This window comes from Astatotilapia calliptera, chromosome 14 (genome assembly GCF_900246225.1).
Source record: "Astatotilapia calliptera chromosome 14, fAstCal1.2, whole genome shotgun sequence".
NCBI lineage: Eukaryota > Metazoa > Chordata > Actinopteri > Cichliformes > Cichlidae > Astatotilapia > Astatotilapia calliptera.
The window spans coordinates 17,717,015-17,735,360 of NC_039315.1; the positions used below are offsets into that span (position 1 = coordinate 17,717,015).

Consider the following 18,346-nt stretch of genomic DNA (forward strand, 5'->3'; position numbering starts at 1 on the left):
GAGCCTTGAGCGTTAAAATAAAAGTAGAATACCCACAGATCAGTTAACCCGTTGTTTTCAAGATGCCGATTGTTTGATTGTAACACGCAAACTGCATTAAACAAGATAGACCTGGAGCGCTTTGTAAGGTCTGACCAGCCCAGTGTTCTTTATTTATTTACTGCAGCTCACGTTGGTAATTTTCCTTCATGTGCTGATGCTCTGCTTTGCTCATCCACTTCAAGTCTTTCTAATATCGTTAAGTTTAGTTACCGCTGCTGGTTATGTGTTTCGTTTTGTTTATGTTTTTTGTAGCGTGTGCATGTGTGTCAGCATTTTCTCTGTAAACACAATGCTTCAAAAGTTTGCGAGTGAATTCTGATAAAAAATTTTAAGGGTTTGGATTGAGGTCGTTTTAACAAGCCGTTAAAATTTAGATTCCACCAAAGTCTTTTAAATTATTTATTGGTCGAGTATTGACCAACGTAGAAACTATGATTATGAAACTATGAGCATATAGAGAGTACCGTGTAAAGATTTAAAATATCATGTCCCGTATGACCCCTGACCTCTCCTTCAAGGTCAATGGACTGATCGGAAGGTCAAAGTGATAATGATTATATATAGATCTATTAGATGTACAGGGAATGATATATGGGGAGTCTAAATATCACTTTATTTTATTATGACTTTGTTACATTCATGACAGTAACAGATTATAACCATTTAAATACATAACAATTTAAATACATGCACCATTTACCTGAAGATGTATAGCTTTTGGGGAAATAAAAAAATAACGTGATAATTAAACAATTCTTTCTAAACAATGATGTGAATGCACTATATCCACGTAAATTAAAAAAATATACTGAAAATTATGTAAAGTATATTAAAATGGGACAAGTAACAAAAGCCTGTTCTTTGCACGTCTTTTTACTGCACTACAAACTTCTTAAAGTATGTTTAAAAAGAAAAAAAAGGGGCCAAAAATGAATATATAGAAAATACAAGACTGTTCCCTTCAAAGTAAATACTGCTGAGAATTTAAGCTGTGCCTTGGTTGGAGTTTTGCATTCTCTGTGTGCTTTTTCTTCTTTACTTATGTCCTCCACCTCTTTTTGCGTAATCATAAATGAACTCTTCCTGTTGTGTGGTTAGATGGAACTGATACATCACGCTGGTTAGAGATGGCCTTTCTGACCTTTGTTTGGCTTCACTCTTCCTGCTTTAACAATCATCACCTGACCCACCACACTTTGCTTTGTCTGCGTCTCGAACTAGTGAATTACCGCAAAGAGATGAAATTTCCTGCGTGCGGACCTCATTATACACAGGCTAGCATTGTTTTTAGCAAGCAGTGTGAGGGTAATTTATTTTTCTAATGGGACGTGTTTATTTTTGACTAATGGCACTTAGCTGAGCTAAGCGTGTCTCAGTGTGTCTGTCGTCGGCGTGGTGAGGTAAGCGTGCAAGCTGCTTTGAGCACACTGGACTTCCTGTTACATTTGGAACAAGAATTTTCTAGAGGGTGTGGGTGCCACAGTGTTGTCAAACCAATAAGAGCAGATTCTTTTATGATAGATGAATGTGTGTGTGTGTGTGTGTGTTTTTTAAGTTGTTTCTTTACAGCTTGATAGCGAAAAAGAGGAAAAATGTGATATCTATGATGTTAATAATATTACCTACTCCATACGTGCATAACTGGATTTTTCATTGTCATACATACAACACTTAGAGGGATCCATAGCAGGACACACATTTAATATTTAACTGATAACTAACTGAAATACTGCAGATTTTGACAAACAGGGCTTGCACATAAGCACTGTTTACATGCTCAAGCAATTCGCCAGATGTGTGGAAAGAAGAAAAAATTGGCAGAATTTAAAAATAAATAATAGAAAAACTGAATGGTACTAGATCTGTCAGTTTTTATTTTATAATGAAGTACAAGCCACAAAAATTCCTTTGAAATTAATGTCAAAAGTACATACTAGTACGTCTGTATGCCCCTCTTTGACAGTTAGCTCTTCACCTTGTCTGCCGATGGTCCGTATTTGGAACACCAGAAAACTTTTCAGGATGCAATATGATTCAATGAAAATCATATGAAAAAGTTCTATTGGAATATAATTGTGGTTTTAAGGTGCCTGGAGGTTTATTGGTAAAGGTGCTGGTCAGTTAATTGGAGGGTTTCTTTCAGCTTTTCTTGTCCACAGTGTGCTTCAGAAAGACACTTCTTTGATGGCTCTGAATGAGCAGATCTGCATTCTTCTCAAGCTGTTAGTGGTATGGCGTGTAAGTGCTTGCTAATATAACATCATTAAAAGTATTTATATTTTTTCTAATTTGTCTTTGGCCTCCTATATGTCTATATTCTTCCTCTTTTAAGTTTTTTCCCCTCTTCTTAACACTCCCCTTCATTTGATCTTCTATATTTCCAGAACCATAAAGAAAGCACAACTTCTTGTTCCCTGTCTCATTTTTTTTCCTGTGCCATTCTCCCTTTTTCTCACAGTGTGATAATCTAAAACCTCTACAAGGAAAGCACTGCTCATTTCCAAGTCACATTACTTCCCTACACACACACAGTCCTCCTCCCGGTGTCTCGTGTTTGTTTGTGCACGTGGGGAAAGGCGCAGTTCTAATTGAGGGGCAAAGCCACTTCAGATGCAGCGGGTGCCTCTCTCCCAGTGGGGGGAGCTCAGATCTGCCTCTGGGGAACACAATTAACGCCTTTTTATTGTTTACTAATGAATTACACACAGAGGGAGCAGGCGTGCGCGTGTGAATTAGAGTGAAAAATAAAGAGTTAGTTGTGAAGCAAAAAACATGCAATTTTGGGCATGTGTGTATGTTTGTTAGCTGACTTCTGAGTACCTTTTACATTACTTGTGATGATAACTTGATATTAATTAGAGTGTTACTCTGTCACGCTTCATTTAGTACTTCGGGGAGCGCAGCTTTTTTAAAGATGCTTTCCCCCCCTCCCTTGTTGTTCTGCATTTATTTAAAGCGAAACTCAAACCATGCGTGACTCTGAGGAGAAAACTGCTTTCATTCTCTCTGCTAAAACTTGGAAACACGCTTCACCCCTCTGGCCTCAATCCAATCATTGTTGTTGTTATTAGGAAATAGTTGTTTTCACTTTACTGGTTAATGTTGTAAGAATTGCTTGGGAGTTTCAGCCCTTACAGAGAACGCGTACAGTAGCAGCAGTAGTGTGATTCAGTGTTTCATTACCCCTTGAGGAACTGTTGGAAGTGTGTGTGTGTTTGTGTGTGCGTGCGTGCGCATTTAGGATGCATGGACTTGCACATGCCTTACGGCCAATGTAAACAAAGGCTAATGTAATTACGGAGTGGGCGTTGTAATAAACTGTAACTAAGATGATTGCGTAGCACACAATGATCAGGATAGTTAAGCAGTGATGTGTTATTGCGTTATGTGGCTGGTTGTAGCAGGACTGATTACTTTGTCATAATTGTGCCTTTAAACTGGGTTCAAAACCTGAATGTGAAGCTGCTGAAAAAGGACGAGAAATTAGACAAATTATGGTATAATCCCTTTTTTGTGAAGGTAGGTAGAGTGTTTGTGTGTGTGTGTGTGTGTGTGTGTGTGTGTGTGTGTGTATACATACATTTTTGTGTGAATGAAGGCCTCAAGTGTTTTTCCTCTTCTTATAATAGCGCTTCATAATTTTGACTGTCAAGCAGTGCCAGTCAGTACGTGTGATCCGCCATGTCAGCACACATCCATGTTGCATTACGTATGTCTCAGTGTCAGTCATGCCTTGATGTGTGTACCATCTAGGATACAGCACCCTGACATCACTACATTAAAGGGGGTCATTATATTTCCCCGACTGCCACCGAAAAGTGACGTTTTTACAAAGTGACAAGTTTACAGTTTGATAAATCTGATTTTTTGTGTTGTGCGTGGGGAGTCATGAGATGGAAGGATGGGAGGAAGAGCTGGGTTGTCTGTTGGAGGAGGAGGTGGAGGGAGGAAGCGCTGCCTGTCAGCGACGCCCCGGCCCTGTCGTCTAAATGATGCTCCCAGGCAGCGGATTCAGATCCCATCCCCATTAGCATTTAATTTCTCTCTAATCCTACACACAGTCTCTGCCGCTGCATGGTAACAAGGGCCGCTTTGCCACGGCAGCGCCAAAACACCTCTGAGAGCAATCTGCATCGCGCTTCGCCTTTTATAGCTCGTGCCCTGTCGTAGCCATCATTCTTGCTTGACAATTAAGACCCTCAAATCTAATAGCAGTGATATTGGAATTGCAGCAAGACCCTTTTGAGGCCATGTCATGGGAAAAAAAAAAAGAAAAGGGATGTGCTTCCCAATACAGCTGTCAAAGCACAAGGCCCTCGCCCGTTCATGCCCGCTAAATGTTTCTGATGCACACACACACACACACACACACACACACACACACACACACACACACACACACACACACACACACACACACACACACACACACACACACACACACACACACACAATAGGAAGGGGGAATATGTTGAGTCTTTGGCTGTGATCTTTGTAAAATGTGCTCTCCGTGCCCTCTTATCCAACTCTCCAAAGACTTGTTACAGCAGCTTTTGTTTTCTCTCCTACCCTCTCTCTCTTTCTTTGTCTCTAAATTTCTCTTCATCTTTTACTCATTGATTCTCCCTGGTGTGTCAGAGATGCTGCTTTCTGTTTTATTTCATTTCATTCTTTTTTATTTTTTTTCTCCACTAGCAGCATTTTTATAGATGACGAGGCCTAGTAGCTTGGTGAAGTTGTCCCTTGGTGCTCTATGAGGACAGTTTACGGGAACATTCACTCTAATGGTTGCAGTTAAAGATTATCGTGGGTAAAATATTTTGTTGGCCTAAGGGACACAGCAGTTTTCGAGCTAAATTACATAGATGACATTTTGTAAGTGTGGCTGCCGTTGGTCCTGTCGCAAACTGTGCTTTGTCATGTGTCAGGCAGCAGGGTGCCAAAGTGAAAGGTGGATCATCTTTTTTTCTTTTTTCTTCTTTATAAAAAAAATTACATTTGGAAGCTTTTGTGTCAACAAGTGCTAAAAATGACCTCAAGCACACTCAGTCTACCAGCTAATCTGTAGCTGGCCTTTACCAATAAACCATTTAAAATAACAAAATCCAACAATTAAAATATCATGTTGCTGTCTGATTTTTTTCATTTCAATATCTCTTTGTCTGTCACTCTTCTGCAGACTCCAGCAGAGCAGGCTAAGGTTCGAATGCATTTGGTCCTGCAGGCTGCGGGTAAGTGGATAATATTAATGTTTTTATTTTTGTCACAGCGTGGCTCAGAAATGTTGCGCCCTCATGTCGGGAATCTGTGGAAGTATGTAAAAATACTTTGCAGTGCTGCACATCTGTAGTCTGACAGTACAGTACAGTAATTTCTATGCAGAAGTGGGTATTTTCTGTCACTGTAACTCATCAGTCTAGGGATGTCAGTATAGGTCGGTCGGTCCACTGTCAGTCTCCCTTTTATTAATTGAAAGACAAATAACCCTTTGATAGTACTTAAGGTTAAACACTAAAGCAGTGGATTTACAAATTATTTACAGTAATGTGTTCAGAAAAACAACGCAACATTCTTTTTTGTTGCTGTTGTTATTTTTATTTTAAAGTGATTATTGATCATTTCTTGAGATTACCACTGACTCTTCCCTGTAGGAGTCCTAGAGACCAGTTAGCAACCATCTGGTAACCATCCGTCACCCAGTGAGAAAAAAAATGTGTGTTCCCCAACTTGGTTGCTGGCAGTTGCTAGTTGAAAATGATTGTGAAGAGGTATATGTTCTTGAAAGCTAGATTGCACTGGTTGCAGATTGTCACATTCGACCATAGATTGCATGGAAGATGCAGACTTGTCTGCAAAGACTCGAAGTCAAGCATTTGCCTTCAAAATAAAAGTTTAACATGTCTTGACCGGAGCAGTGTGGCACAGTTGTAAGGCGAGTGTTCTCTGTTTCTGGTTTGTGTCACAGTTTTTGTAGTTTTTCAACTGCTCCACAAGTAGTTGGCAACAGTTTGCAGACAAGTTGTTGTCTTCCATGCAAACACTGGCACTTGTGGCAATCTGCTAGCGACAAAAACAATCACAAGAATGATTTGGGTGAAATAAAAACTTTTCATCTCATTTCACTCAGCAATAGGCAGCAGTAGCAGAATCCACCAACCACTACACAGTTTTCCCTCACAACTGGTGGTTGCTCAGTGATTGCTCGGTGGTTGCCAACTTGTCTCTCGGTTTGTGTGAGTGGGACCTGATGAAACCTGTGCACTGTAAAATTATTATTTGTGCCAATTCATTTAAATGAAATAGTGTGGCACCCTTTTTGATGTAGCTACATATTAAAGTCACAGCTGAGTGTTTTGATTGGTTAAATGTGCTACTTTCCCATGTTGGCCAAGTCGATTGCAGTGCCTTCAGTGGGTGAAATTCTAGTTACTGTAATAGTTGTGCTAGTACTTATAGGTAGCCACTGGGCGGCTTCACCAATGTTTAGCATTCTCAAAAATTGGAATTGGTCAAGAAAGTAGCTAACTATGTCTTTGCAATGCACTCATACGGTCTGTCCACCTTACTAACCCAGCAAATTAGCACTAGGTGATAGCGTCGGAGCCACCCTCACTTCCAAATTTGGCCATTTGCAGCTCCCAAAGAAAACTATAATTGACTAAAATGCCAAACTCAAGGCTTCGAGACAGTAGTCAAGAAACCAACAGGTGACCACTTTTACATGCAGCGATAAATATGTTAAATTAAAAAAATAAAAAGATTTTAAACACGTTTTCCAGCTGGACTGCTAAACCTTTTGGGATTAAGCCACAGTCTCTTGTCTCTCTCCACTGTGAACCTGAATGGGTTTCATGGTTGTTTTCCTCTGCACAGAGTCAAAGCAACCCTCCCCACATACATTACAACTACCTCTCACACACACAGACAAATACACACACACACACACACACACACACACACGCACGCACACACACACACGCGCACACACACACACACACACACACACACACACACACACACACACACACACACACACACACACACACACACACACTCCACTTTGAGTGCTTCTGGGCCCATATTCACTGCAGCTTAATTTCAAACACTCCTCCCAGTACATAAGTCATAGATGTCACCATGTACACGGTGTATATATTCCAGTGTGTATTCGAGGGGTAGAGTTGCGAGCCAGATGTGACAGGCAGAGATTGACTGTGGAGAAAGATGTCTTCATGTTTACAGTCATACACACACACACACACACACACACACACACACACACACACACACACACACACACACACACACACACACACACACACACACACACACACACACACACACACACACTCACACAGCACTTCAGAACAGGGCTCTAATTTCACCACAGGAAATATATGAAAGAACGAAGCATCTATACATCATCTATAAAGCACCCGCCAGCCACATACTTAGCTCACTTAAGACTTGTTCACCCTCGCCGTAGGCCACAGAACAACACTGCCATCCCTTGATGTGATTTCACTCAGTTGAACTTTAACTTTCGGAGCCATATCTTACATACTCCATCATATGTTAAATTGGCATAGTTTACATGTGAGGATTGGTGATTTTTAACATTTATTTTGTTAAAGAATGGGAACTAGTTTAGAAATATTTGAGTTCTCTCTTTTTCTTATGCGTATTCTTGTATAGGCCCAGCTCGTTGCACTGCCACCTCAAGGCTAATGTTGTACTAATGGCGGTGAAGCATCATAAAATTGAGCATGTGGCTTTGAGTGCATTGGGTCACACTGGTGCAGACACAGGCTCAGGGCCAGACGCAGGACTAAAGGAGAGGGTTTAATGCGCTGGACATGTCTCTGCTTTTCCTCTCTTTCCTGGAGGCTTCCAGAAGAACAGTTTTATGGCTCAGTCAGAAACTGTCTCCACCATAGAGCCGAGCCTGGCCTGTATCAGGTCTTCGGGTGATCATGTCACTCATAAAGACCCATAATAAAATACAAATAGGCAAACGGTTTTAACTTGATGAAATGCTTTATATTTAATACTTTTATAATTGTTTTTATTTCAGATTTATTTTCAGCTTTTTGCCCTCAGTTTTAGTCAGTGTGCCCTTGGTAATTTCATCACATTTGTATAATTACAATTATTAGGGATGTCTTTTTTTTTTTTTTTTTAGTTTTACTTCTAAAATCCTCTGAACTTGCAGCTGCTAAGTCTCTTGCTGCCAAATCTTCTTAATTCATCTGGCTCATATCTCTCCTTGCTCTCCCCATTTTTGCTTCTCTTCTCTCCGTCTATCTGTCCGCTCATTCTGCCTCACCGTCTTTGTTCCAGCGTTGTTAGCGGGTAGAGGGAGATAGGGATGGAAGGCGAGAAGGAAGCAGCAGATGTTGGGAGGTTGTGTGAATGTTAATGTCCTGACGTAGCCGTGGAGCTTAAGCTTCCTCCTCCTCCTTCTCTCCGTTCCTCTCTGAGCGCCCGCCAGGCTTTCTCTCTCGGGGTCTCCTGACATCCTTAAAGCCCGCGGCTCTCCTCTCCTCTCCTCATCTCTGCTCTCCTTCACCTCTTTTTCTCCATCCCCTCCCTCCCCTCCCTCCTTTTGTCCGTCTATGGACTCTCTCTAGTCAGTAGAGAGCAGATCATCCCATGGCTAAAGCGGCTCAGGCCTTTGTGTTGGGGGGCTCTGTGGACCTGTAATGAGCCCCCTCGGCTGGCCCGCTGGCCTGCTTAGCGCTCACTAGGGGCTTTGAGAGTGTGTGTGTGTGTGTGTGTGTGTGTGTGTGTGTGTGTGTGTGTGTGTGTGTGTGTGTGGAGCGGGATGAGGAGGGCAACACTGGCCCCCAATGAAAGAGCTGGATGGATATGTTTATGGGTCACTTCCTGCTTGGCCTACATATCAAACACGCACACACCTACACACACACTCACAGAGTACACCCCGTATTTCCATACCAAACTTGCTTATCATAATTTAATCAATAATAAGGTACTGATCAAAATTTCAATATTTATATATGTAATAATTCTTATGCACATAGAATTTATAGTAAATGTTGCATCATAGCAGGATGCAGACATTTTATTTATTACATTCTGAATGTGATTCATCGTTCCAAAATATATAAAGAGAAACCTTTTCTGTATCTTGTTTATGATATACGCCATTTAAAGCATTTTTTTTTTCATTATTATTGTTATTATATATTATTATATAGTGCTTGCTTTTCCCTAGTGTGGATTATCAAAAAATGTATGAGACAGAAAACGGAAAAACTTTTTGGAAGGCTGTCATTTCTGGAAGTTCATCTGGATTTATTTGGGCAGTGTACAATTTACATAGAGGCCAAAGTAACACTGTGTGACACCCTCCATATGTTTGATTCATTTGGATTTCAGCACAACTTATTTCTCTCCCCTGATTCATAAGTACGTCTCTTGAGCGACATACTGAGTCGTCATAAATCACACATAAATAAGAAGTATAGGAGCCTTGTTGTTTTCAAAGCTGACAAACACAAAAGAAACCACTTTATTCGATCCATACATACCTCCATTCAGACACACAGCAACCATGACACCCTTACTATATCTAATACTCTTGTTCCTTTCAGCCACTTGCTTGGTTCTTGGCTCTTTTCATAGCAGTGTCCATTTCCACTCAAATGAACATAAGTACTGTGCTCAGCAGCGGGCCTCTCCTTATCCACATGTCAATAGGGAGTGTTTGCAGAACACCCACTTAGGACCTGAGGGCCAAGGGTCATCAAAACCTCCTTCTTCCCTCCATTTGAACCTTTGACAGCAGCAAAACAAACAATCCTTAAGATCTCATCAGAGGCTTGAACTTGGAAGGGCTTCACTGGTCTGAATTAACTTCTTCTGTCAGTTTAACACCTAGCTGAAAAACCGAGCATTGTTTCAGTTTTCAACTTAAGCTATGGAGTTATAATGAAAATATATAACTCCATAGCTTAAGTTATAATGAAAACACCTAACACTTAACATTAATAAGGAATAATAAGACATATGTATTTGAATGTCTGGCCAATGTACTTTTTGATTGTAAGCAGTGTTCGTGCACATGTGTCATATTGAAATACAAAAGGCTCAAATTTGCAGCTGTTTTGTATCGATGCCTCTTTTTTAAAAAATACAGCTTTGATTAGGAAAAAAAAGCTCCAACTTTCATCAGTAATAGTGCGTCAAGTAAACTTGACTGGACTGTTCATCACCAGTCGGGTCAAGTTTAAATGTAGTCCAGATTCTTCATACTAATTATTCTGAAACTTATTGCCTTTTTATGAAATTATGTTACATTCCAAGTCAAGTAGCATTATTTTTAACAAGGACAAATCTTGATTTATTGAGTCAGTAAGAGTAACTGATAAATTCACTGTTGATATCTGTTCATGTCAGTTGAAATCCCGTGTTTACGTTTGCTTTTAATGGCGTTCTGTAAAAACTAAAATGAAATTAAGAGGCGAGACGGAGAACAAGTCCTGTTGAAGTCTCAGAGACCAGTCGTTCAGCGTTACATGTTTAATTCAGTTTTAACAAATATCACTACCGCTGCTACCAGGGTACGAAGGTGCACATTTATTTATTTTTATCAGCTTGTCTGTTGAAGTGTCTCAGTCTCTTCTGTTTGGGTTTGCGTGTCTTTTACTGAAGACGCAAAGCGTTGCGTGATCAGCGAAGCTTAGCAGCATCATACGATAGGACTAATTCATCCAGAGTAAATACAGGGTATTAGGCTTCTTGGTCACAGCAGGGTTCCCAAAAACACACACACCCTTTTTCTTGAGCTTTCTCCTTCTTTCCTCCGTCTTCCTTGTGCGTCTAGGTCCTGCTGTCCCTCCCCCCCCCTCCTGCCCACCCCCTTAGGCCCTGACAGATGTGTGCTGAACAGACCACATACATGGAGGGTGTCACCTTACCCCCTCTGGAACTAAAGGGCTAATGCGCCGCATTTAGGAGGCTGCCGCCCTTTGTTCTGATAGAATAAGAGGTGACGGGGACTGGGCGATGGAGGCGAGACCCAGTCCTTTTTTCTTTTCTTTTTTTTTTTTTTTTGTTGCCTCACTCAAATACATACCTTTTCTTTATAAACTTGGTCTTTCTTCGTTTTTTATTATCTCTACTGTTATTGCCATCTACTTAGATTGAGCAATCTGCACGCGATTGCAGCACAGGATTTGTTAGGCGGCGAATTGTAGTTATCGCATTATCCATCTTCATCACCTTGCTGTCACTCCAGTTGTGGCAACACTCTTTGTATGACATGACTGAAATGATTGTCACAAACACAAGTGATGACCTTCATTTCAAAGGGGATTTTCTCTGTAAAAACACAAGGGAATTACCCTGTAATAACTCCTAACTACACGTTCCCCTTCGCTCGCATTCAGTCTAAATGTATGCCCGTTTACTATTACTAGGGTGCTCTGCAATCAGAATCAGGGAATCTCTTGGTTTAAAACATTATAAGCAATTATACATAATGGTTTGATTTAAAGACAACACTCTATGCTTTTTGTAATTTACTCTCTTGTTATAACAGTCATGTTTTGCTTTCCTAATTTAACAATAAAAGTTTGGTCAAAGAATAGCTTCTTAAGTGATATTTGCTCATGTTTTAAAAGCCTTACTATAACATTGTATTCGTTTAGTGGAATTACAGAGAGTGTAGTTTGATATACAGTTTGGTTTCCTGTTAGTGTGATCATAAAGCTAGAAAGGTAACAACATTGCTTCCAGCGTATTCAAATAAAGGAAACAATTACACAACTGCAGCAGAAATCTCCTTTGCATCTCTGCAGGAATGCATCTCCTGTTGTCCTCTGAGAGGATAATGGGACAAGAGTGTCCTGTAATTTAGTCTCCGTAACCATTGATCAGCTGGATTTATGTGCCATTACCTCACTGTTCCAGTCAACACTCGTAATTATGTCTCTGAGGCAGAGGGAGCGAGAGAGAGTGAGTATGGGGCCTGCACTTATACAAGACCCCGATACCTGAATAAGATTTTTAACAAACAGCCCCTAACACACACTGATAACCATGTGATCGGTGGAAGGGTTTGTCAAGCTCACTTTAAAAACTATACCATATAGTGAGCATCCACAAAACCCCCTCGAAAGAAGTGCACATTTTAAGGGTGTGTGTGAATTTTAAAAAGAACTGGATGTGCGTTCATCTATACTTACGAGTAATCTCTATTTTCAATAGGAAGTCTTTCAGGTCAGGCATCTGTCAGTCGTGGGGAGGGGGTATGATTGAGCAAATGACTGCACGGATACGAGGTTTATGTGCCAATTGATTTTTGGTTTGTTTTATGGGTATAATAAACGCAGGTCCAACTGCATCCTACGCTTTTTCATGTCCTGCTTTCTTGCTTTTCCTGCATTGCCATGGTACGGGAACAGTTTATCTGATTTAACATTAAAGCTACGGCAAAAATTCAACAGCAACACTGCAAAACGCGAATGCAGTCTTAACTTTGGCTAAATGATGAGTTCTCTCCACCTTTAAAGAATAAGCATTTAAGGATTTTGAGAAGAATTTGGTCCTCGTGACTGCTCCTCTACAATAAGTTTATCAACTTCTATCAACCGCACTTATTTTAACAGGAAGCTCTTCATCAATCGGTCCAGAGCTTTGTGTAACATTTTCATCTTATTCATTGTTTTTATTGCGCTTTAATTATTATATTTTTTTAAATTAAAAGGTATACATACACTGTATTAATCGTTTATTTAAGTAAAATGTATCTGGAGCTTTTTTGATTATCAGTGCAGTCTTTAAACAGGAATCTACGCTGGTTTTTTGAGTCATTTCTTTGTCAGTTTGCACCAACAATATTTTCAACAAACCCGTCATGCAAATAACTGGTAGGTGCAGCGGTAACTAAAAATAATTGGCTACAGAGGAGATTAACTGACGAATGGATCAGCAGATAGTCACTTGTCAATTATTTTTATAACTCTGTTTATTGACGTGAAACACATGCTGGTTAAAGCTTTCAAAACATGGAGATTTGCTGCGTTTTTCTATCTTAACATCATTATATATTCAATATTTTTCGGTTTGAGGAGGGTGTGGGTTGGACAAAACATTTGAGGTTTTCTTCTTTTACTTTCTGGAATTGTACTGACTAAATAATTACTTCATTAGTTGAGAAAATATTAGGTTATTTGGATGCTGGGGTCCACAATCGCCTTTATTTATTGTCACTTATTTTAGCCTTACTTATCCTTCTCTGTGATACTGAGGGTTCAGGTTGTCGATACTACTTGTCAAATTAATGTACAGCTTTCCTTGCCCTGCCTTAGGGAGTAGTATATACTGTACCAGACAGAGCCACTTAGAGGAAGTTCTCTGATTCTTTGTGTGTGTGTGTGTGTGTGTGTGTGAGAGAGAGAGAAAGAGAGTAAGAGATTGAGGAAAGCTTTGTTTTTCTTCTGTGGGCAGATTTCAAACAGCATCTGGTGAGCTCTTGAAAAAGATCGTTATGAGTGTGTTCAAATCCAAACTGAATCATTATTGCACCCTCCTTCCTCCTCCTTTACTTTTTCTCCCCTCCTTGTTGTTGGTGTTTGGAGACACATGGTGATATCTTTCCCTCCTCCCTCCCGCTCTAACTCTCTCTTTCTCTCCTCTCAACATGTAGGCATTTCCATAACAGAAAAGGAATATTTTTAATTTGCTGTTTTCCATAATTTTGCAACATATGGTTTAAACGATTTTGATGCAAATGTATGTGCTAATTATTTGCAGACGAGCCTTAAACAGGCCAGCCATTGAAGTGAAATGAAAGCAAATTTGCAATCACCTTAAATTTTGCTAACCATTTACTGTTAAGTAAACTTTGCTAAGTAATTTAATTACCTTGGACCACTGGCAGGCATTCAGGGCTTTTTTTGGAAGATGGTGGAGAAGGGAGGCTGAATGCAAAGAATGCAGAGCGTGAGAGAAAGATTAGAAGGAAAGAGTAAAGACCGTGTGTAGCAGCAGTACTGCAATTCTCACCATGTGAAAGGTATTGCTGCAAAAGATTTTGTGTCTAGGGCATTTTTTTTTCTTCTTGCAAGGGAAGACGGTGGAGAGGTGAATCTTTTAGCAGGTCGTACTGTGATATCATTTGGTTTTTAGGATCACCCCATCTCCTCACTTTGTGTTTGTAAATATTTCTGCAGGCGTTTAATAGATGTAGCTGTCCAATTGGCCCTGGATTAGACATAAATAGATTGCAGCAAAGTGTTGACCTGTGCATTCCTGCTTTCGTGATTTGGAATAATTTCCACCCTGTGACACACTATTCTTCATGTTAAGGCCGGGGCCATACAATTATGCCAGAAATGCAATCGTGTTTTGGCTGTTCCAGTAGCCGTGGTTGTTAATCATGATTGTTGGTCTCAGTGAATTTATGCAGAGTGGGATAGTGCTACTTCGGCAACGTGGCTCTACATGCGTGCTGGGTTTTTGAAAAGTACTTTACCTGCAAACCCCCTCCCCCTCTGCTATGAACTGAAGAGAAACAAACTCTGTGATGTCATTAATAACATCACCATGTTACTAAGCATTTGCCATTTGATGAATCATGTGTGTATATATATATATATATATATATATATATATATATATATATATATATATATATATATATATATATATATATATATATAGTCAGATTTTAACACTCTCCAATTTTCACATGGAAATATTCAACCGCTTTTTTTTCTAGTCGTCATTCCAACTTTGGAATGAGCATAATTGTTTAAATGAAGATCGGCTGTGTTGAAATTTCATGCAGGTTATTTGTGTGATCTGAATCGGCAACAAAACTGTCCAGTTGGACCGACGTGTAGCCTGTCTGTAGCCTCGGCCGGTCTCGTATCACAGGCCAGAAAAGGTTCATAGGTGAGGTGTGTTTGAAATTAAAAAACGCTCATAGGCCCGAATGTGTGTTTGTGATGTTTCGCTGCCTTCTGCCCAGTGCAAGCCGCAGCCCAACTGTGACCGTGAATACAAATAAGCAGATACAGAAAATGGCTGAATGAATGTTCGGATGGGAGGCTGAAACAACCTTGGATTCTGCACACATCCAGCTGCATTCTTTTGATAGCCGTTTTGGTAATTGAATAGATAAGGTGTATTATTTTTCCTCTGGCCTGTAATGGTATTTATCCATGTAGATTGTTTTGGTTAAATGTCCCGTTTTGGAGATACTTTAATGTTTGTATCGTCATCAAAAGTAGATTCGAAACCAGGCTGATATGATTTGTCAGTGAAAAGAAAATGGCTGAAACAGCTTACAGCATGGTTTTATGTTTAACAGTGTCATGATTAGTGGAAGGAAATATTGCTGAATTAGATTAAGAGAAGGCAGACATGTCTACAGTGGCTGTTTCCAAGACTGGGTAACAGTGCATTCGATAACTAGCACAGGTCAAAGGAACAAGCGTCAAGGGTTGTTTGATGTCACTTAAATCTAATCTAAACTGTAAGTTGGGCTCCAGTCACACATTGCTAGAGACTTGTTAGTTGTTGGCAAGTGCAGACAACTCTGTCTCCCATGATGGAAGCAAGTTTTTATTGCAACAACCTCAAGCAGACGCTCAAGGACTGGTTTAGAAATGCATATTTTCCCACAGCAACTGGCGGTTGCCAGGAGTTTGCCGACTGGTCTCTAGACATTTGTGACTGAGATCTTAGGAGAAGAAAGACATTTATTCAGGAGCTGTCTCAATATGGATGAATACATATACAGGCTAGAGGAACTAAGGTGGCTCAAGAGTTGGGTGTTCGCCTTGTAATCGGAAGGTTGCCGGTTCAAGCCCCGGCAACCTCGGACAGTCTCGGTAGTTGTGTCCTTGGGCAAGACACTTCACCTACCGCCTACTGGTGATGTCAGTCTGCCCCAGGGCAGCTGTGGCTACAACTGTAGCTTGTCTTCACCAGTGTATGAATGTGAGAGTGAATGAATAGTGGTATTGTAAAGCGCTTTGAGGGGTCCCGAAAAGGGCTATATAAATGCAATCCATTATTATTTATCAGTGGCAAAAACTCCAGAGCTTGTTAAGCTCAAATTTAGCATCTCTTCATGCCAGCATGTAGAGCCTCAGCTGTTGTGCTACAGTCCTGCATGACTGAGTCACAGGAAATGACAAATGTAAATCCAAGCAAATGCTAGTCAAGCTTTGTGTAAATGTAACCGAATCTGCCTACCAGCGCCTCCAAAGCTCACAAACAAACAAATTATATCTCATTTAATATGTAAAAGTGTAAAAACAAGTTGTGTTTTCATGGCTGCAGGCAAGAAACTGAGTATCTACTGTACTCCCCAGAATGTGCCTCTGCTCTGTGAGAGGTTTACAAATCACGCAAGTGCATAATTATGATATTGTTGAAACGAGTGCAGCATTATACAATTACACATGGCTAATTTTACAGCTATATTTAAAGGAGGTGTCGGGTGTTGTTATGGCTAACAGTGAGTGGTTTGGAGAAAAACACCGCGTGCGGTTCTGTAGCTTTTCGTAAGCCGGCATCAACAAGCCGCAGACGTGCTGGTTGAGCTTCTTGAAGCTTTACATGATCAAGAAAAATATCCAACTTTGCTGTTAGTTTTTTCATCTTTATCAGCTTGTGTAGGGGGGTTGTTTGGGGGTACGTGTACACTCGAGTTTATGCTAAACTAGTGTTTGTGTGTGTATCGATAAATGCATGTGTCTGTGTGTCACTTTCTGGGGTTGAGCTGCTTCTGTAACAAGCTCACCCACCGATTTCAATTAGAAGCCGTAACAGAGGATTTGCTGTATATAACGCTGTCCTTTGTTATCATATGCAACCAACAGCCAAAGTTTTTTTTATTTTTCCCTTTTCTTTTTCTCTCATCAATATGTCCTCCTCTGGTAATAAATTTGAAACAGCTTCTCTCCTTTCACACCGGCGAAGCTTCACAGACACACACACACACACAGGAAGGCGAGGCTGGGATGGAATTGAAGTAATAAAAACCCCTTTGTTTTAGTTTGTATTGGACCATTCATCATCACTTTATTTAATACGAGGCTGTAATTGTGCCATCCCCAACCATCACTAATGGCTGTGTTCGTCTGTGTTTGCTTTGTTGATGGAAATGAATGAAATTAGGATAAACAACCGCAGAGTCGCGTGTAATCAAGCCCTGATTAATGTACCAGCGTTTCAGCGCTGTTTCTCATTCCACAACACCTGATATCTTTCCCATAAACAAATTGTGTTTGTCTAAATGAAGAAATTAAATGACGCATTTGATGAGTTTATGATTGACCCGGTCCGGCTCGTGGCTCATTACTCTCTGTCTTTGAGGCCAAGAGGTATGTAACTAATGCTCTGTCACTTCCCACACAAGGATTTATCACCATTACTGATTAATGGCAGCCAAACAGCATTTTAATAATTTTATGATTGTAGTTTCTGGCAGTCGCAGAGAAAGATCTCGAGAGAGAGGGGGGGGGGGGGGGATAGAAAGGAAGATAGAGGGATTTGGGAGGGAGGAAAATAAGGAGTGGGGATGGAGTGTTTAGAGGAAGAGGGTCCAAAGCAGCAGAACGTGTTCATCCCCAGATTCAATGTTTTATGCAGTCGCGGGCCAAGCAGACAGAGGCATGATTATGCGCCGCACGAACATCCCCGTGAATCTTTTTCTTGTTCTTGAAAAGTATTTTCTGCATGTTTAATGAATTTCTCCCCCCTCATTATTACATTTACTTTTTTCCTCTGGAAAGCAACAAATTGGCAACAAATCGGTGTAAAACTCCTCAACAGTGAGCAACGGCTTCCCCCAGGGGACCAAAATGTGGAGGTGTATCAAGGAAAGGGGCTGATTTTACAGATCAGGAAAAGGTAGGGGGTTTAATGGCCAGCAGAGGGAGATTATGATGTAGCTCGTGGATTAATGGCCGAGGTCCTGCGGGACACACCGATAAAAAAAAAAACTTGTCGCGATATAATCGACTTTGAAGATTGTCATTGGTATTTATGTTTACATCCCGACTCAGGACCAATTAAATTATGTCAAGCTTAATGCCTACAGTTAGCTGCTGTCTGTTATTCACTTTCATTTGCTGCTCCTGTTAAATGACCCAGCTTCAGATTTTATTCTATAAAACACAAAATCTAGCTAAATCTGTTAAAATGTTGTTTACTGCATGAAAATAACTGAACATTATTTTTGTCTGTTTATCTTTTTTCTTGTAGTTTCTTCTTTCATTTTTTCTAAACTTAAAATAATTTCAAATAAATTGCAATTTTT

The 18,346-nt window shown here is 40.3% G+C and overlaps 1 protein-coding gene across 1 annotated transcript in view; it reads left to right on the forward strand.

Annotated features, from left to right (window-relative positions):
• Nucleotides 1–18,346, forward strand: part of rsrc1 (arginine/serine-rich coiled-coil 1) — a 120,194-nt gene that overhangs the window by 50,324 nt on the left and 51,524 nt on the right. Inside the window, exon 6 of the mRNA XM_026193065.1 lies at nt 5,222–5,273. Within this exon, the coding sequence (XP_026048850.1) occupies nt 5,222–5,273 (52 nt within the window). The remainder of the gene's footprint in view (nt 1–5,221; nt 5,274–18,346) is intronic.